Source organism: Neolamprologus brichardi, chromosome 8 (genome assembly GCF_056152115.1).
Source record: "Neolamprologus brichardi isolate AB-2024 chromosome 8, ASM5615211v1, whole genome shotgun sequence".
NCBI classification, from domain to species: domain Eukaryota; kingdom Metazoa; phylum Chordata; class Actinopteri; order Cichliformes; family Cichlidae; genus Neolamprologus; species Neolamprologus brichardi.
In genome coordinates, this window is record NC_142111.1 from 8,323,102 (window position 1) to 8,344,317 (window position 21,216).

The 21,216-nt window shown below is 42.3% G+C and overlaps 1 protein-coding gene across 2 annotated transcripts in view; it reads right to left on the bottom strand.

The window, feature by feature from the left end:
- Positions 1–717: 717 nt before the first annotated feature.
- The window catches only part of LOC102788360 (cytohesin-3-like), a 33,351-nt gene continuing 12,852 nt past the window's right edge, over positions 718–21,216 (bottom strand). The window contains exons 2-13 of one of the 2 annotated variants that reach the window (XM_006800952.3): positions 15,923–16,005; positions 15,472–15,536; positions 13,921–13,987; positions 13,582–13,700; positions 11,185–11,265; positions 10,973–11,085; positions 9,604–9,752; positions 9,361–9,472; positions 6,135–6,211; positions 4,165–4,236; positions 3,857–4,011; positions 718–2,068 (exon numbers count right to left, since the gene is read on the bottom strand). In XM_006800952.3, the coding sequence (XP_006801015.1) occupies positions 1,996–2,068; positions 3,857–4,011; positions 4,165–4,236; positions 6,135–6,211; positions 9,361–9,472; positions 9,604–9,752; positions 10,973–11,085; positions 11,185–11,265; positions 13,582–13,700; positions 13,921–13,987; positions 15,472–15,536; positions 15,923–16,005 (1,166 nt within the window). In that variant the 3' untranslated portion in view covers positions 718–1,995. Of the gene's footprint in view, positions 2,069–3,856; positions 4,012–4,164; positions 4,237–6,134; positions 6,212–9,360; positions 9,473–9,603; positions 9,753–10,972; positions 11,086–11,184; positions 11,266–13,581; positions 13,701–13,920; positions 13,988–15,471; positions 15,537–15,922; positions 16,040–21,216 lie in introns of those variants that run through there. The other variant, XM_087845372.1, reaches the window with a different exon arrangement.

Consider the following 21,216-nt stretch of genomic DNA (forward strand, 5'->3'; position numbering starts at 1 on the left):
TTTTAAAGATACGGTTTGTCGTCTAGCGTCAAAAAATACTGTGAATTTAATTTTGAACTGTAATATCAGTTACTTTTATATGTAAAAAAAAAACAAACCAAATCCTGTATCAGGATTCTCAGATTTCTGTTTTGTGTTTTTAGAAGAACTAATTTTGAGCATATTCTCTGGACAAAAATTCAGTGATGAATATGCTTTGGGTTGTTTTTTGTTCTTGTTTTTTTTCCTTTTCAACTCTAGACAGAAGTTGGAAGAAAAACTGCTGTTATACCTTTAAGTTTAGCATGTACGAATTTATACATTGTATAAGGTAAACGCCTTAAAATACATTTGTTAATGTCAGAAATTGTAATTTGTTCTTGGTCTTGGACTTTGTTTACAAGCTGCATTGAAATGAATGGAAAAAAATGCTGATTGAGATGAGTTGCAGGGATTTTTCTTTTTAAAGCCCCTGTGTGCTTTTGTATGATATAGACTAGACTGTATGAGACTCTTGTTGAACAAACCTTCCACTACGGTTAAATTATAATGTAGATCCACTAACGACACTCCTATGTATTCAGGTTTTTGTTACATACAAACACTTTTCTAGCTGTTTGGGCTCAGCTCACTCCTAATTTTCTCACAGCACTGTATCCATGTTTGAAATAACCAAAGACCTGGTAAGTTTGGTGAGTCGAGCACTGCTCGCTGAATTCACATGCACGCAAAAAGCTGTTTTCTTATCAGCATGTATTTTTTATTCAAAGTGTACATCAAAGTATTCGAGAGCCGTTTTCCCGCACAAACGCCAAACCGTGCTTAGAGCTGAAAGCTGCACCCGTGAGGAAAGTTTTGGCTTTGTGGGGCGGTTTGATCTGTCTGGGGAAAACGGTCCTCAAGATTCCAGTTAGAGCATTCACACGTATTCCAGCAAATTCCAGTATCTTATTTTGAAAGGGTTTGTCCTAATTCTCTTTCATATTACATATACTATCTGAACCTCAGTAATAACAGTGTGAGGGGAAGCTGCACAATGACCCTCTTCCACTATTGTAAACTTGTTAGCTGTCAAACTAAAAATGAAAAAAACAATGAACGGGTAAAGGCTACAGCCATTATGATTTCCACACTACGTGAACACAATACAGAAAAAACAAAACAGTATGTAAATTATATACTATACATGCATAATGTGAGTCGGGGGGGGAGGGCTGCTTTTTTTGTGAAAAGATGAGAAAATAAATACAAAAGAAACGAGCGCAGAGGTGGATCTTCACTATGTGAGTTAATATAATGCGTTACTGCTGGCGGGCTTCGTTACACACGACTTGGTTTGCCTTTAAAAAGGAAATATCGTAAATGGACGTGTACGAGTCCATGTTGAGTATGTTTGCATATACAGGTACAGTCACTTAAAGGCTACATCGATCAGACCAGCTGACTGATGAGCTTGAGGCTTTCTGTAGTTGCGAATTATCTACAAAATATTGTTGGCAGTTGTCGAAGGAGGTGAAGGTAATAAAACGCTGAGACCAGACAAGTTGGTCTGAGTGGCTGGGAGCTGAACATTCAGCTTTCAAATCCTCCCAATGTGTTGCAGCACCTTATGTGTCCAGCAGGGGGTAGTCTCACATTAGGGCATGATGAAAAGACTAATGATTACAGCTATGGCTATCTCCAGTTACATGAAGTCCTCATGCTGTTCTCCATTGTCGTCTAGTGCGGTGAGAATTTACCTTCTTTTCTTTTTTTTTATTATATTTTTTGTCTGTAGCAGACTGAATTTGAATCTTTAATTCCCAACAGCCAAGAACTGAGGTGCAGACAAATCTTCAGGCAGAAGTAGGGATGATCCACGTTAGTCCCATATGTTTTGCTGCATGTCCCGCAGGGCTGATGGAGAACGTATGAATCGACACCTTTGAGACTTAAACACACACACACATACACACAAGGATTCCTCTGATGACAGAAATGCTGCTGACACTTGACGTAAGTGAGGGTGAGTCATCATCATTTCTTGTTGGCTATCCTCCTCTTCCTGGTGGCCAGCATGTCGTAGAAAGGATCCCTGCTGATGCTTGCTCTGTGGAGGACAGGAAGGAACAGATTTAACAACGACAACACCTATTTTTAATATCAGCAAAACTGCTTCTATCTAGTCTGTCTGTGTCAGCCCTGCGACAGGCTGATGGTTTTTCCGGGATGTACCCTGCCTCTCACCCCATGACAGCTGGGGCAGGCTACAGCCCCTCCCGTCACCTTGAACTGGATATCTCTATCCTATCCATCCTGTTTTGTCTGTATAGTTGAAATAAATCACCCATCTACAAGTTCATCAGCACCAAAATCTGGCACTTACACCTCTGAATGCTGTTCTTCACACACACACACACACACTCGCTGAGCTAGAAATCTGTGCGACTGATAATTGTGTATCTTAGTTTAGTGGAAGTCATATATTGAGTAACAGAATTTTATTATGGAGCAAAAAAGATGCAGACATGCTGCAAGCTCATGAGATTTTAAGTTGATGTGCATTTTTTCTTGTCCAATATTTGAGTGAGGTAGTTGCTAACTTTGCGTGCATTAAGCACTGCTGTGCTGTGAAGGTGAGAGACTGAACCAAAATGAGCTGCGGGCTGTAAAGTCAACACGAGCTAAAAAAAAGCTCCAACACTTCACGAAGCAAAGAGGAACTGTGGGTTAAGTGCGAATCATGTGTGGGTTTGTCACAATGAGCATCTTTCACCTCGCACATGTGATACGGAGCTGCCATAAAATTGTAAAAATTACAACTTCAAGTTTTTCCTTAACGCAGCTGCTCGTCAACCACGGCGTATTTAACTTGGACTTCTATAGCGGAGTCACAGATTGCTGATGGGAATAACGCTGAGTAATTAGCCGCTTTCCCACCACCATGACGGCTGACATGTGTGCAAGTGCAGAACAGTTCCTACAACAGTAGTTTCCAGCCTTGCAGGTTGAATCAGGGCGGACAGTGTGTGCGTGTAGTCGCGTGCTTGTGTGAAATCTGCTGACCACAGGACAGTCTGCCGCCCCGGAGTGTGGTTGCGGCAGCACAGCTCTGCCCCGCTGAGTCTAATGTGTAATCATTCCACTGCCAAAGTGACAAGAGGAGACTTCATGATGTGCAGCCACGACAAGCCAGCAGTCCCCCCCCTCCCCCGATGAGAAATTTTCCAAACCAAGAAAATTAGCAGTTTTCAGTCTCTTTAACCATACCCCAGGCCATGCTCACCAAAATAAGATTCCAGTAACTCACCCTTAAACCTTCCCCACTTTCATCAAACATCTCTCCACACCAAGGGTTTTTAAATCTCATCAGGGCACGGGGAAGATTCAGCAGTACAATTTTTCGCCTGATATTGATCACACTGAAGCAGAGCCGATCATAACCAGCATGCTCGAAAGCTACCCAGTGGGTCCAATTTGCAGCAGCACCTCCACTCCTCTCTGTGGTTAACAAGGAAGTGTTTGGATGGGAATGCATTAAAATTGTCATTATGTTTTTAAGTGTACCGAGTCTGAGCAGGTGTGTGTGTGTTTCCCCCCCTTTTCTTGTTGCGCGCTAATCAAAGGGAAGTGTGCTTATCCAGCAGAGCAGACATCACCTCCGAGTGTTATCTGCATGGAAGTGTGAGAAAATGAGTCACAGTTAGTCACCAGCCTGCATGTGTGTGTGTGTGTACTCAAGCCTCAAGCATAGTTATGATTAAGCTCGCAGCTCCGTGTGTGTGTGGGCTTCTCACAGTCAAGGTCAGACATGAGAAAGTCCCACATGGGAGCAGGCAGGCGTTGGCTAAGTGCCCTCTCAGTGTAAATGGATCCACACTAACGCAGCGTCTCTTACTTGATGGATTTGATCCACTCTTCTTTCTCCTCCGGGGTGGGGGCAGATATCCTGTACACTACGTGGTTTCCCTCGACGACGCGTCCATCCGCCTCCGTTTTGCAGGCCTTGATTACCTGACCTTTATGGTTGGGGTTGTAGAGCTCAAAGCAGTTCTAAAGAAAAATCATGAAACTATTGATTTACATGATGAAAGAATCCGAGAACACATTGTTTGTGTGTTGTTTTGTTTTGGCAGTGCAAAGGTATTTAAATTTAAATTTAAATGAGAGGAGGGTTTATTCGCAGGGACAGGAGGTGTTTCTTACAGGTTTTCTCGGCTCATCCACTTCTCTGATACTAAGATTTTCCAGAGGTATAATCCCACGAGGCTCTTTATCCTGAAGAGACACAGAAAAACAGTCCTCAGTATCACTTATTCATTTGCATGCACATCATTTTACCACCACATAAAATGAAGACAATAATCATATCTATGTGCAAATGAAGTCACAGTGACAAAAGATCCACCTGGATCATTGTCACATCACCTGTGACACCTTTAGCCTTATGCTGTAGCAGCTAGCATGGCTGCCATGACCCAGTCACAGACTGTATATAAAAGATGGATGTAGCCTCCAATTTTTAAAAAGTAGTCTGGACAGAAACTAACGATTTGCTAACCTGATTTATGAATTCAATAAACACCATTCCGGTGAGTTTATGGTCTCAGTTGCATGTTTCAGGTATGATTGATATAATATGATGTTATTCTATAAATTATGGAACCATTATGGTAAAATAGATGATAAAGCGGGGCATGATGCTTCTGGACGAGTGTTTCTGAGCCAGATCGTCCCAAAAATGACAAAAACCAAAATGTGATTTTTATTTTTTTTAATTATCCATCTTTCATATACAGGCTATGCTGGCCGTCTTGTTAATTGCAAACAACCTTCACACTTTTATCATCACTGGTAATATTGAAGACAATTAGTACTTTTTGTTTTCTAGCGTGGAGTTTTACTAAAGGCAGTTTCAAATAACAAGACATCAAAAATATGTGAGTCACAAAAATTTCCCAGAGCAGTTTTTGATGCAACACATTTGCTATTTAGGTGCCATTTTTACCTTTATGTTAAGTCTGAATGCATCTAAGTAAAAATCAAGGTTCGATTAAAGCACTTTGAAGGTTTTTATTCATCCTGGTCACCCAAAGGAGATGTAACCCGACTCTCTCCATCCCCCCATTGTGTCTGCGGGGCCAGATGTGTGTGTGTGTGTTGGGAGAGCTCTTGAGGAACAGCCCCATGTCCTGCTTGTCATCTTCCTTCTAATAAGGTGGCAAAGCGTGGGGGGAGGAAATGCCCTGGGAGAGCTGCTCGCAGCTGGCTCTGCGTATGCCCCCCACCACAGAAGGCGTTTGTATGTGCTGAGGGATTCATGGTCGTGGGCTTGAGGGAGACACTTGGCTTATAGCTTAGCAGGGCCAGATGTGTGTTGCAGACTTTGCAGATGTTTCCTATGATGTCTCATGTTAATTGCTGGAGTGAGGTTCATTTAGGTCAAGGGGGCTGCATCTGTTAAATAGCAAAGCTGGAAGGCACAGACCAGTGCCAATATGTGTGCGCGCATGTGTGTGTGACAGACTAATCTGATGCCCCTTTGTTTAATCCGTCTCTACTGTATCTATTCACAGAACTGTACTAAACAGTCCTGGGTTAAATATTTTAAAATAATGTGAAAATTTATTACAGATGCATTCTTAAAGGAACAGTCTGACATTTTAGAGATTATATTTACTCGCAATTCTGCTGAGAGTTGGCCACCGATATTGAAAACCAAGTCATGACTGCAGTGCAATTAGCTGATTATCTTAGCATAGATTATTTTAACACCAGCATCATGATGATTGATTATATGCATGTCTGCATGTTTGTTCCCAAACTCCACCTGGACAACTGGTTTAATGTTGATTAAACTTAACCGATAAACTACCGAAGGTACCAAGGCTCGTAATATCTACATGATGACTAATAATAATATATTAAATAAAAAGTACTGTTTCATTTTCTGTGGATTTAAATATAGAAACTGTGTGATCGAGGTCGGTGTGTGAACATACGTCGTTTTTACATATAAATTGCATAAATTTGCCACTTGTGCACACGTTTTCACGGTTACTAGAGGTTTTAAGTTTTAAGAATTGGCAAAGCACACCTTCACCATTGTGCACTATGAAATGGTCAAATTCTGTCCTGACACACACACACGTGCACACACCAAATTGCCTACTTACTGTTGTGTATTCAAAGTAATAGAGGCAGTTGTCAGTCAGAATAAACCACCTCCTCTTCCACGTCTTCACTCGGCCGCCTGCGAGGGAGAAACAAACAGCGTATGAGGGTAAACTGAAGAGGTGAATCTGTTTGTGTATGTGGAAGCTAACCTGCAGGGGACCTTTGTTCCATGTTCCACATCTGGTTCTAATCAACATTTCCCAGCATTATAAGACCGAATCAGACCCTTATCCCCCAATCTCTCGAGACCGATGCCTGCAAGGGCAATGGTCTGGAGGGGAATGAAGGTGTTTCTCCTCCAGGAGGAATCACAGACACATACGAACGCTTACATGCGACAGCTAAGAGAAGCAGCGCCCTGACCCGATTTGAGACAAGCCTGACACTTTTTAAATAGAAAGCAACAGAAAAAAAGAAATAATGGCCTGTGATTGTTGCAGTGACAGTCTTGGAAACATTTTAATGCATCCATTCATCCATCCATCCGCTCCCGCTTGTCCTTTTCAGGGTCGCGGGGGGGGCGCTGGAGCCTATCCCAGCTGTCATAGGGCGACATTTTAATGCATTAATGCAAAATATAAGGAATTCCCCACAATCTGTCCATCTAGCTCTGTCATTGAATAAAAAAATGGATTATTGGGATTATTGGATTTCCTGATAATTAACAATCAACAACATGATAAACAATTTATCTATGTAATCAAAAAATAAAAACTTAATGGGACTTATGTCAACATATAATCTTCATAATAACTTGTTTGCTGACTGGATGAAACGTGCACAAAGCAGCTGTCACTGATGTAATCAATAACGTAATGCTTATGTGACTCAGATTATCATCCTAACACCCAGTATGATTCATTGGACTAGTTAACGAAATAGAAGTTTTACTCTGCTGCAGTCAAGGGAACCACATGTACACTTAATATATAGAGCCATCATCTGTTTGTTTTGTTTACAGAAAGCTCAAATAAATGTAGTTTTTATGAAAATATTTAATGTTGCTATGATTAAACTATAAGAGTTTGAGTTGGTGGATCAATGGATGGGCTGGAGCCAATCCCAGCTGCCATAGGGCACGAGGCAGGTACAACCTGGACAGATCGCCAGCCTGTCGCGCAGAGCTAACACAGAGAGACAACTGTTTGCACACATTGACAACAATAAGAAATTTAGTATTAACCTAACCCACTTTCATGTCCAAAGACACACACACACACACAGGGAGAACATACAAACTCCACACAGAAAGGCCTCGGCCAGATGGCCTAGACCTTCTAGCTGTGAGGTAACAGTTCTAACCGCCACCCTCTGTGCTGCCCTCAGGCAAGTCAATCAGTTAAATTTACACCTCCCTGTTTAATTCACCTTATTTGTGCCTGGGACTACCAGCACAACATAAATCAAGAGTTTTAAGGAGCTTCATTGCTCCTTAAAACTCCTTAAACATTTGAGGTCGATGTAGCTGTGATTAGAGTCCAATATACTGCTGTAAGAATTCAAAAGATTTAAAACAGTCTAGTGATTGCAGCTCATTTGCTAGAGGACAGAGAAATCCCTGAATGAGCGGGAGGTAATAAAGCCCGCAGGGCAGGAACAAATGGAGGACAATGAAGAAAGGGAAAGGCTCTCTGATGTTTCGCTGCATGACCAGCCACGCAACCGTAGGTATGCATTCCCACAGTGCAGACACAAGCAGCCACATTCACTAAAGCCCGAGCACGACTGCGTGTTCTGGCAGGAGGAGCAGGAGATGTGTGACGTGCAGGGAAGTGGTAGAGAGCATGAGATGACCCGTTCAGCTAATCGGTATGAATCACGATGATTCCTGGCATCTACAAAGAATTGACGTTCTATTGACGAGTAATTTGGCCTAACCTTTTGGGTCACTTGCTGATATTTTCATGGCTGTTATATAATGTTATGCTTCCTTTCAGTGAAGTTGCAGAAAGGATTCTAACGGTTGTGTGCAGGTTTTGAAGCTAATGCTACAGCTGATATTGGGCCAGCTTATACAGCTTTTTTTGGTATGGAGAAAGGCAAAAAATCGTAGAAAAACTGAGTAAAATTAGAGCTCTCGTAAGCACGAGCTTAGCTGTGTCCCTTGTGCCTTCTCAGTAGCCACAAGAGGAATAATACAGCCAATCCCCATGCAGGATGAGCCAGATCATTGACCTCTGACTTAACTTCGAATAAGATAATCCATCACATCACATTGCTTACACACTTATTTTCCCATTTACAGCTATGATACAACAACACAATTATATGCGCAGGTTAGCATGTTCAAGGGCCTGTTCTGCTAAGGAGATAATGGCAGCCAGTGTCAGAACGAGGGCGCTCTGTGATGAATTGAGCGGAGGAATGAAGACAAAGTGTTACCTTCCTCCTAATACAGAGATTTAAAGAGGGAGCAGCCATCACAGAGCAAAATGGAATAGCAGAACGAAGAGTGAAACAGAGGTCAGAGAGAGGGAGGGAGGGAGGAACCAAAACACGGGAGGGAAAAAAAGAGAGAGATAAAAAACACCATGGCAGGAAGATGAAGAGAGAAAATGCAGAGATTACTATAAAAGGAGAAGAGAATAGTAGACAAAACAAAGAGGAGAGGTCACAAGCTGATGGATAAAGACAAAAACAGACATGCTGCAGGTGCACCACAAATTTCCTTTGAAACCTTTTGCCAAGGCCAACTTAGTTTTGCCTAGCTCTTTGTTTCCTTGTGATCTCACTTGCCTGACAACCAAGTCTCCCCTGTGTTTGAAGCTCATGCTGCCCGCAAATCTGTCTCGCACCACCAGCCACAGCAGCTCTCCCTGCTCGACTCTCCACTCCTTGCCTACCCACCTCTCATCAATCCTCTCAGCCATGCTTCCACCTTCAGCACGATCAACCCCAGCCCTCTACATTTGCTATTATTTTGCTTCTCCAAGGTTTTAATTATTCGGGAGTGATTCTGGTGAAATATTTAATCGAGTCAGTCTACCCTAGGTGCTTAACATTTATTCTTGCATGCTCGCATGCGACAGCGGTAACAGGCAAACGTCATTCGTTGGTCATAGGCACCATTTTTGTAGTTTTTTGTGGCACCTCACTATGTGATGTCTGTCACAAATTTATGTTAATCTATTAACAAAAATACAGCACACGGTTGCAACCAACATGACCAACATGAACCACCATGGTGAAGGTTAATTTTGCACCTCTGAGGTGCCCCATACATACCGAGCTTCAAGAGCCAGCCTTCCCTGTCGGGGTTGAAGAAGGTGTGCGTCAGATCGTTCCCGTCGTCCTCTGGGATTTTGAAGGGCTCGTTTTTGATGCTGTCGTAAAGATTCTGCATAGAGAGAGAGTGGTGGTTCAGGGGAAGCCAGTAAATTAGATGTCTCATTTGTATGGAGCGCGTGCAGCAGGGCAATCGCACATTTAAATCATCGCGCCACACACTTGGTACAGACAAATCCTCACCCTGAGAAGCTCCTCTGGCAGATCTCCCCCTTCATTGATCCCCCTGTTCATGGAGATAAAGCGCTCCACAGGGGGCTTGTCTCTGACGTTAGGGTTATGCAGGCTGGTGTTCAGCATGATGATGGCGAACGACAGCACATAGCAGGTGTCTGAGATAGAGAAATGGAAAGGGCACGATGCGATGGATTAGAAAAAGCCCATGTCCAGGCACAGTGAGCACATTTATCTCTGCTGTTAATATACAATTATCACAGTTAATGATTTTAATCAATTTTGGTTACATAAAAAAAGAATATTACAATTTATTAAAAAGTGTGTGCACAAGAGGGAGAGAGGCGCGTGTGTGTCTGCAGAGGAACGAAGCGTTTACAGTCTCGCAGACTCACACGGGCCAGTGGCTGCCTGTAAATGAATCATTCATTCCCGTCTGTCTGTCTCCTCTCACTGACACACTTTGGCTCTGGCTGTCCCGCGCCGTCTATTGTCTGCCTGCTACTTTGCAAATGAGGACCTCTGTACCAAACTCACCACAGGGAAAAAGGTGCTGAAGCGAGGCGAATGCCATCTTGTCGAGCTGGACGAAACCCAGGTTTCGCTTGCTCGTGGGAATTTTTAAAAACCTGAGGTCGTATTGTGTTTTTCCCAGTCTTGATACGCAGTTTACGGCAATGAACAGGAGCCGGTGCACCCACACACGTACCGACTGTCACACACACACACACATAATAAAAATGCCCGCCTGCCTATCATCAGATTCTGTTACAGGCTGGGGAAACGTGTACCACAAGAATGTCCAGTATGTAAATGATACAAAAACTCAATGTATCAAAAAAGAGGTTTTTGTAGCTTAGTCACCAAGCACTTTTACTTTTCAGCATTTGGATTGGCTGAAATGCTAAAATGGGACCACATACAGCTGCCATGGTATAGCACACAAAAGGTTCCTGTGAAACCTTTTACATTATTTATTGACAGATGTAGCTGCTGGCTTTGTTTACCACAACACTATGTATCACTCAAGACAGGTTGAGCCTCCCTGAATAATGCATTGGTTTTTTACTCATAAGCTCCAATGTAACTTGCTTTAATCTGGTTAATCCTTGTTGAGCTTTAGTTACAGCAACTCTTATGGCTTAATGGTTGAAATGCATTAATAAAAACAGGCCATCATCAGGCAGTATATCTGCAGGCACATTAGATTAGATGATTTCTGTGTGTTGGATTTCACATTTTCCTTTCATTTACCGCTGGGGTAAAAAAAAAAATGATGCCAAAAGAACAGTTTATTAATCTGAAAGATTTGATTTGAAATGTCTTGAATACATGGGAATCACTAGTTTACACCACAGCAACATGTTGTGCCTCTGACCTGTCGACTGGAAAACTCCAGGGTTGCACTGACAGTACCGCGAAGCAAAGGCCTCCATCATACGGTCGATCTTCTGCGCCTCGCCGGGCAGGCGGAAACTCCACAGGAACTGCCTGCAATAACGAGGCGTAGGGTTCGCACAATGCAGTTAACTGTTGAAATTATTATCCCCCCCCCTCCTGCTCGATATTTGAGTTAATCGCTCCCCTGACCGTAGCGCTTGGACGAGGTTTAGGTCTGCAAATTCGTGCAGCTCCACAAAAGCCTGAAGCACCTTGATGTTGAAGTCGTCCCTGGAGAAAGCAATAAAACCCCCAAAAAAAACAAAGAAGGTAAAAGTCAGGTTTACAGTATCATTCAACAGCTAATCATTTTCTTTGAAAATACAAAACGTTTAATGGCAATAAAAACCCTGAAAACTATGTAAACCTAGACAGGTTGGGGAAATCATATTTAATCCATGAAGGCGTTTCACAATCCGAACTCCTTTTTTCGTTGCATTCCCTTCATATTTGTGCCCCAGCTCATATCAGACGCTGTGAGGGTCTGGAAGCAATTGAAACAGCTGGATAACAGTGCGTTTCTCTCCACCGCAGAGGGGAGGACGGGGGTAAACGGTGCGTTTGACTGATGAAAAACAGCTAAAAAGGACCAAACCCATACAGGCTCCTCTTTGTCAGAGTTTTGTTTGGCCATTGGAGGGTTTTCAGAGGAAAAAGTCGGCAGCTGCTCTCAGACTGCGGTCACGGCTTCTCTGATCATATTTGTTGTACACCGGGCTCCACGATCCTGACCCCTGTGTAGTCTCTGTATTGTGTATATTGTTGAAACCGAACCAGGAATTTTAAAGACTTAGCTTTTTGTTTTTTGTGGAAAGAAATTGTAGTAGGGTTGAAAGTGCTGGCTTATAAGAAACCTACAACAAACACTCTTTGAATTACTCTCAGAATGACTTCTTCTTGCTTATTTGTAGTTCTCGGTCTCGTTTGTGATTACAGTGCACGCTCGGCTGTCATCTACAGCCAAATAAATGGACTCCTGTCCCGTGAGAGTTACATGCAAGGTTACATTTATTCGTGCCTCAGTGTGCAATAATAATAATAGTACTAATTCGTCTCCTAGTTGTTTTCCTTTTCCACCATCTCTGTCTCTATTTTCCTTCTCTTCCTCCCCCCCCTCTGCTCAGCATGTAATGATAGGTTCCTGGTCCTTGCATAAGCTTAATTAGTGATAATTACTGAGTGCAAACCCCCATCCTGTGCTTAGTGTGATTTCCAGTGGGTAGATGGCCTCTTTGATGATCCTCCATGAATAAAGCCTGTTAGTAATAGAAGGAGTCTTCAGAGCCCCCCCCCCCCCCCCTCCCCCACCCAACCCCCCTGTCTTTCAGCATGTTTCATTGATTCACTATTGTCAGACTACATCTGTCTGCTGATACACAAGCAGCACCTTTACTCGTGTAAGCCAATGCAGCGCGTTGTTGATGCAATTTCCTGCATGGACTAAAGGGCAAAGGGTCAGGCGGTGGAGCAGATAGTCTATTTGAAGCTATTTTAAAATGCTCTGTCGCCAATTAAACATTCTGCGCTCACAGAAAATAAAAAGAATCCATTTATAAGCTTGAACACTGGCAATAAAAGAGCCTACTTTTAATTAAGCCTGTTCAAATGGCAGTTTAAACAAAGCACCAAATCCAGCTGGGACAGCATCAGAGGAATACAGCCAGTCAAAATAGCTGAGGATTTATTCACCACCTGCAGATACACCATCACCTGACAGAGTGCGCTCGGTGCTATGTGATTTCCTGTATTTTATATGTATTTTATATTGGCTCCTTGGGGATCATATGCTTGTTGTTAGGTCTTGGTTGCAGGCAGCTGAGCATTGCACGCATAACAAGCAAGCCTCCTTTGACCTGTGAACATAGACGGCCTCGCAGTGGCTCACCTGGAATCTAATTTTGTCAAAGAAAAGGGGCACGTATAATACATCTAATGTATAATGCTAATATTTTTTTAAGTTAGTTCACTTACATTTGACATTTCCTGCTTTTTGTTTTTATTATGATGCATGCAACAACACAGCTCTACTGCAACTCATATAAATAAAACTCTTTAATGCCTTTTTTCTACAGACTGTATATAAACCCCCCCCCATCCCTGGCTCAGTAATAAATAACAGGGTTCATTAATGGACAGTTTTGAATCTTTGTTGTTCGTTTTCTAGCAGCTTCCATGTCTTGGTGTGGACTTCCTGTGTTTCTATACGGTTAAAATAGCACCATCCATCTCACTAGTCTTTCAGCTATCTGAGACAGCTACTGCGTTACAGCATTGTCACAACTTGTCTCTTTCTTTATTATCCTGCAGTCTGACCTGAGATATAAAAAGCTGGATGATGGTTTTATTACCAGCTATAAGTCCTACTGGGCGGACTTACAGACAACACGCCTACGCTGCCTCAAAGATTTATGTTAGAAAGGGGTCAATCATGTTCCCCCTCTTTAATCAGTAAATCCAGTCCATAATTTCCTTCTTTAATCACAGAGGGGGTGTAAATCTCCTGTAAGGAGGACTTTCTCTCTAGGCCTGATAGACGCTTTGTCTTACCGCTCGCCTAAGTAGTCCCCGATGACGGTCTTGTTGAGGCCCTCGCCTTTGTAGAGGAACTGAGCGATGTCTTCTGGAGTGTGCTGGAGAAGGTCGTTCTCCAGCAGGAACTGTATTCCCTGGAGAGGAAGAGGAGGAGGAGAAAGCAGGATGACTGTTCATCTCAAATCATGGCGGGATGATAGATCACGACAAGATTTCACAGCTGTGAAGAGACTGCGTTTCAGTCCGGCACACTCGCTTCAAGGCTACTGACACTTTAAAGGCTGTGGTGGGTTTTGCTAAGAGCTTCAGAGCTTTGACAAAACTGTAAACCGGAGAAATAACACAGCGGAGTACCTTTTTAGGATCCATGTTGAATTTCTTCCTGCCCATAGCGATCTGTTTGTTTCTCTGGGAAGTTTTACTGCAACACAAAAATAAATATAGAGACTTTATTTATTTACTAAAAAGAACTCCAAACATGAATGATTTTCACCATCTAGCATGACAATAAACTCACTGTATCAACAAAGTTTTCTTACACGTGTAGGGCTACACATGGTCTCCTTGATCCACCCTGAGTCAGTGGCTTTGTTTCCTAAACCAAACACCGAGTGATGGCAAAGCTGGTCCCAGACAATAAATGAGCTGCCTCCTAACGTGGACTTTTCACTCACTTCATGTGCTGCTAACATTCCTTTTTTAAAAACATAGTAAAGGGGCATCTTTACATCTTGAGAGTGCTCAGGAACAACAACCAAAAGCTGCTGGTGACCTTTTAACACTCCTCCACGGAGAGCGTGCTGACACTCTGTATCACGGTAAGGTCCAGGAGCTGCACCGACGCGCAGAGGAGACGGCTTCGACACAGCTCAGAAGGCTGCTCTCCGCCCTCCCTGCAGGGCTTACTCACCTCCAGCTTTTAAAGGACCCCCTCACATCCTGGCTCTCACCTGTTCAACACCGTTGCCCCTCTGCAGGTGCTACAGGGCACACAGACTCGGAAAGAGCATCTTCATAAGTGCCATAATCACCTGGCCACCACCACCTCCTCTTCCTCATTCTGCGATAATTTCCTTCCTTTACAATATCACAGCTAAGTGCAATGAGCAATATTAGAATATTGTCTATTATTGCTTAAATCATTGTGCAGTTCTTAAATATTTGCATGTTCATGTTACTCCATAGGATGACCGCTTGTTGTTAGCACATTGACTTCCTCACCATATTTTAAACACGTCTTATTTATTTATTAGTTTTAATGTGAAGTACTTTTTTTATGTCTACTGTGGAAATGACTGTACGCTTGTTTCATCATACATTTCATGACAATAAAAGCTTTTTAATTCCCATTCTAATATACAATAGGTATGATAATTCATACAGCCAGGTGTAGTTATGTATGTAGTTATGTCCCATAATGCTGGTCTGTCATCAAAACTTGCATGCAAATCCTAAACACAACTCAGACAGAGGCAATGAGCCACAGTCACAGAGATAGCTTTCATGAGGCAAAATCTAATCAAATGTTGCTGCTATTTATTACTGTAGACCATCATCTGTCATGGAACACTCTAAAATCAAAATTGTATATGTTTGTGTTATTTTAAGGGTGTTTCTGTCAACACTATACAAGATTTGTTCTTTTTTTAAAATGTAACCCAGAAAAAGGTTTGGTATTTATCCCCATAGATCGCTGCCATAGTGAGAAGGGCTCGATGAAAGCCTCATAACAAATAGGGAGTAACTTTGAGACACACTGCTGCCATTAAATCCACACTAAAAACAATTAACCTGTTTCCACACTTAGACATGCCTGTCCACATGAAACAAGACAAGGTAAAAAAAAAAAAAAAAGACTATAGTAATATCTCTGTTTAACAAAGCATCTCCACTTTTTTGACTTACCTTTCTCCGACGCATGTCAGTTGCTCGATCTCCGTCATCACCTCTGCTATCTCAAACTTCAACCTCTGTGAGAAACACAGAGAAAATACGAGCACCAGTTGGTTTTCTTTATGCTTAAGCAGGACAAAGCAAAGGTATGAGACGGGACTAAGAAAGAAGTGTACGCAGTGGAAAACTAACTTTTTTCTTATGAGGAAACTGCGTGTGCAAAGATAGGCCCATTTGCATTACATACAGCATGCAAATGCCCACAGTGCCGCAGCAGCAAACAGACAACGAAAAAAGACTGGGATTACAGTTGAGCAATTACAACAAATACATTCAGCAAAGTCCTTAATTTGGCAATAAAATTATTTTCAATCAATATACAACGGTTGTAGTTAATGAACTTAGCTGCTGAGATGAAGCTAAGTCTATCCAGTTAATATACTGTATATATTCAAGCACACACCTCTATGTCATCGAGCAGCTCTCTCTTCCTCCGCCTGATGTTCGACAGCTCATCCCTCTCCTCCACGGACAGATCCTCGGGGACTGAAAAGCACGATGGAGAAAACACAGAAGACATTACCTTAAGAGAAAACAAGTCAACTAAAAGGAGCAAAACAGGACTGCTAAATCAAATCTAGCAGTTCACTGCAAAGATGTAAAAGCAGTTTTAAGGCTTATTCTCCTAACACAGTAAAGTGGGACCTTGAACAGCTGGAACAGCAGATATCAAGAGCCTGCATGTTAATTTATAAAGACAAAAAGAGAAGGCAAAGGGTCTTAATTATTCCACATGAAAGTGTTTAGCCCCTTCCCTCCTTCCTTCTCCATTTGGCTCGGGGGGAAAATTCTATTAATAAAACCAATCCAGATTATGTTTCTTTCATGTGAATTTGGTAATTTAACACAGCCCATGACCCCAACCCCCTCCAGCTGTGTGTGTTTTACCACTGAGCAAGAAAAAAAAACCCAAAACATGCAAGAGAAAAAGATGATTTGCTTTCTTTTCCAGTGTTTCACTCTTGTTATTCCCTCTAACTTCATCCCTCTTCCATCCAGCGCACGCTTTACTTCTCAATTTTCTACATCTTCCCGAGCACAGTGAGTCTGTGAAATCCTGCTTCATTAAGCCAACCAAAAAGCAGAAAGCGTAAATCTCTTAACAAGTAAGTGGCACATTTAAAAATCATGCGCAGCTTCACATGTTGCTAAAGGGGAAAAAAAACAACCCACCCCCCCAAAAACCAAGAAAAACCCACCACTTGTTATTTCCCCCTCACAGTCGGGATTCTGCGCCAATTAAAAATAAAACAGGGTCACTGGGCTCAAGAGGAAGTACTCAAGCCCCTTTTAATTTGACAGCTTGTAGAAGAATTGCATTCAGGGCGGCCAAGTATTGTTGTCGATGGTATTCGCAATTTAGCAGTGACACAAAAGGTACTTTCTAACCCGGTTATGTAATTCTGAAGCAGCGTGATGAGGGTCAGGTAAAGATGGGGTGGGGGATTTTCTCCCTGGGGCCATGATTTTAATAGACAGCAGATGGGAACATGAAAGCACAACGAAAATAAAGATGTTAATTAATTAGTGTTGCTCACCTTCGGCTACCTCACATCACTTACGCTACTTGCAATTCTATTGTGACCATGAATGAATGTGGCTTTGAAGACAATTACTTGGGAAACTCCCAAGTTTCCCAGTTTCAAGGCTCTTTCACATGACTTTTTAATGTTTTATTTAAGTGTTTTTGAAAGATTTCGCCTGCATACATCAAAGCCTGTTTGTGAATTTTACTGGTTAAAAGTTCAAGAAGGGTTGGAGGCATCTAATTATTTGGAAGGATGTGCTCCCTGTGTCCTCCGCTTTATGAAATCTCAATCTATGCCTATATCAGCACAGTCAAGTTGTTTCTAAGCGTTATCTTATGCTAAACTATAGCTTCGTATTTAATGGACAGATATGAATATGGTATAAAATTTTTCCACGTTTATTGGGGGTGATACCAGCGCCAAAACCAGAAAAAAAATATCAGACATCAACAGAATACAACCTGGGTGGCCCTCCTGTTGCTAAAAATGGGGAAAATGAAGCTTCAATTCACAAAATTGAACAACAGAAAACTGGAATCTGATCTGAAGAGTCTCCATTTCTGCTGATTCAAATGTAGGATGAAAGTTTGGCCTTAATGGAGCATGGCTCCATCCTTCCTCAGATCAACAGTTTAGGCTTGCTGGCGGTGGTGTGATGGTGAGGGGGGATCATTTACTGCCTCCTCGTACCAAAATGAGTATTGTTTAAATGCCACATTGTCAACGCTGTTGATGGTGTCCATTCCTTTATGGCCACAGTGGGCCACCATGCGCCCTGTCACAAAGCTCAAATCATCTTAAACTGGTTTCTTGAACATGACGATGAGTTCACTCAAATAGTCTCCACAGTCACCAGATCTCAATCCAAAAGAGGACTGTGGGATGTGATGGAAACCTAAACACTTTCTATCATTAAGTTTTGTTAAAAATGAAGTATTATTAGTAAGCGACCATTGTAAGTGTTAATGCCAATATGTATCAAATATGTTAAGACATAGGCTAAAGCATCAGTTGAATGTGTTTTTCTTAGAAAACAAAATGGTAATCATGGTGAATGCTAACAGCTAAACAGGCGGATAAAATATTTCCTGGCACCAGCTTTCTCAGGCTAAACAATCAAATCGTATTCCGGCATCTGACACCGTTTGTACCAGATGACTAATTATTAAAACAGGAAATAATCTATAAAGCAAAAAATTAAAAAGGTTTTCCCAATCATTGGGCTTCTTTTATGCCTTTTGAATAATTGTCCCAGAGGACGATTTTTGCAGGAGGCACACAGCTCCATGTTTTCCATTAGCCTATGGCTGTGCATTAGCTAATAGAGATATCCCACGGCTGCAACAACAACGTGCATGATTACAATCTTGATTCGTTACAAATTGAATGAGAAGAGGAAGCTCCCTTTAATGAAAGCTAAGCACTATTAGTGGCATAGTGTTATCACGATCCTTCGATCGAGGCTAGTCTTGCTGGATCTACAAGCTTTTCAAACCACATGATAACAGAGAAAGCCATAAAGTCCCTGCTATTAGTGCTTCTGGTCTACTGGATGCTCTTGCTTAGCAGTGTATGACCTTTCTTCAGAGGTGGTCCACCAATTAGATTATTAACACACCCGCCCCGTGACCTTCTATGACTTACTCAGGAAATGACTTTAGTGTCTTTAGCAAACTGGTCGCTACCAAGCCAAACGCAGCCATGCTTGAATGATAATCTACTAAAATCAATTACGGTGTGAGTCACTGCCTCTAAGTAAACAGCAGATCTTGAGAGGGTCAAATCATACAAAAGTTAATGGCACGCTGGCTTCAATTTGTGTCTAAGAAAACAAAAAAAAAGCTAGACACACTTTAACTTCGTGACCTCTAGAAGAAATCCCCAACAGGCGACATTAGAAATACACGGCGTCGAGTGAGAGATTCCAAAGGTTAACACTCCAACATGTGTGCAGCAAAACAAAAGGGTTCCAGCAATTTCCTGCCTTAAAAAACAAAATCTCCCCAAAATCTACTTTTAAGCGTAAATCCCCTGCTGCTCTTCACACCCAAAAGCAACAACAGTCCCCCAAACACCCACTAAAACCATGCAGGAAATCGTCTGCAAACCATCGATGTGTGTGTGTATATATATATATATATATATATATATATATATATATATATATATATTCAAGTTATTTATTTTGGAGTCGACAGAAGAAAGGGGAAAAAAATTCCCAGGCTTTGAGAAATGAGTTTCTGAATCCTGTGTTCAGACCATTCATGCAGGAAAAGCAGCGAGGTACTTGCAGCACATGGAGCTCACTTGAAACTGGCTGTGGTCCCAGTTGTCCCTGACTCGTGTGACTGAGAGGGGATTTGTCTAGATTCACTGCCTTTAAACTGACTTTAAACGCTATAATGTATTTTAAAGTGGATGAGCTTTGAGAAAAAAAGGCATCCTTTTTATCCCAGTTGGCTCTGAAGCTCTATGTGTCACATGAGAGGAAGGAGGAAAGACCAGGAAGGAAACTTCCTTTGGATCCAGACCCTAATCCGTGCTCTGCTGCCCTCAATCCCTCAAACGGTGGACAAAGGCATGCTTTATATTATATTATAGCCCAGATCATACATACCAGTGGACATGTAGATGAAAATACATATGATTACATGCACACCAAAGCCAGCTGGCACTAATCCTACACACACTCTTTACAAGCCCTGTACACTCATACAGTGTGATATATGGCAGCATATACACAGATGTTCCCAGCTGCTAGCCGCTGCCTGGCTCAGTGATGCTGGATAAAGTAACGTGATAGTTTGCGCTGCAGCAGATCACCAGGTGTAGCTATCTGCAGAGCCACGTCGGGACAAGTGATGCTGTGAGGTGAACAAGGGTTTGATACAGAAGGTCAAAGGTCATGAACGTATGCGGTATTGAAGCAAAGTGGTACACAATGAAGGAAACAGCCAATGAAAATTGACTTCTGTAATAGCAGATTGTCGCTCCTCTAAGCGTTAAACTAAAGCAGTCAGTGTTAATTGCTTTTTTCTGATGATGTGTTTGGGTTTTTAGGTATAACAATAAAAAAGAAAAGATGTGGAACATAACGGTCCTGGCCTATCGTGTCAGAAGAGACGTTCCTGGGTGGCTAACATGGCCTCTAGTCTTAACCACCTCTGGGGGTCACCATCAAAATCTGGGGCTCGAACGGCTGAAGAGCCTTTACGCTGATTGCTCTGTTAATCTGCAGTTTGGGGGCTGGGGACCTCCTGCTGTGAGTGCATTTGTTTGAGTGTGTGGTTGCATAGGAGGTGGTCTGCACATGATGTCCTTGTTATATCGCACATCTGTTCGGCATCAGCACTATGTCAATATTCGATGTGATGCTTCCACAGCCTTATGCCGGTGGCTAAAGTAACTATGATCGGATGATTTGATTGGCCAGAGAAGGCATTTTTGTTGAAGCTGAGAGGATGAGTGCAGTTCAAATAGCATCAGTTTCACACACTGGAACTCTCCAGTCCTGGATGCTCCAGGTTATAGACAGATTAATGTTTTTCCGAGCTCATAAAGTCAAGTTCTCACTGAGAAGTATGGCTACACCCAGTACACTACAAGTACCCAGACACTGTACTCGTGATAGTGACAAAGTTTGATGTGGAAAGTTGTACCCGTCTGACCCTGCACAGTCACTGTCTTTGCTGCATAATAAAAAGGATCTTAGCATATATGCTGTGCTCACAGCAAATGAAAAATAATATTTCTATTGATGCATTAAAAGCCCACATTATGGCTGCAGCGTGAAACAGTGACATCACTAAGTCCAATCATCATTTGCATCTGCGCCGAGGGTACAGGTACTTGCTGCAGTATTCTCTGAGCGACAGGCGTATCAGCGCTAGCCTTGGAGTAGAAGAAGTTGGTGTGCACCGATGACTGTAGAAATTGGTGTCGACACTTTGAGGATTATGTTTGATAAATGGCTGAACAGCCTGTAAATTCTTACAAAACTAAACAACCAGCACAACTGTTATCAAATGTTACACAAAACAGAATAAGTGCTACACAGAACAGTACCAACAAAATCCTTCATCTCCACCAGCATCGTCGCTTTTATGCGTGTAAAATTCGAGCCTCACACGGTCAAACCTCATTTGGATGCCGTTCCAGTTTCAGCAGG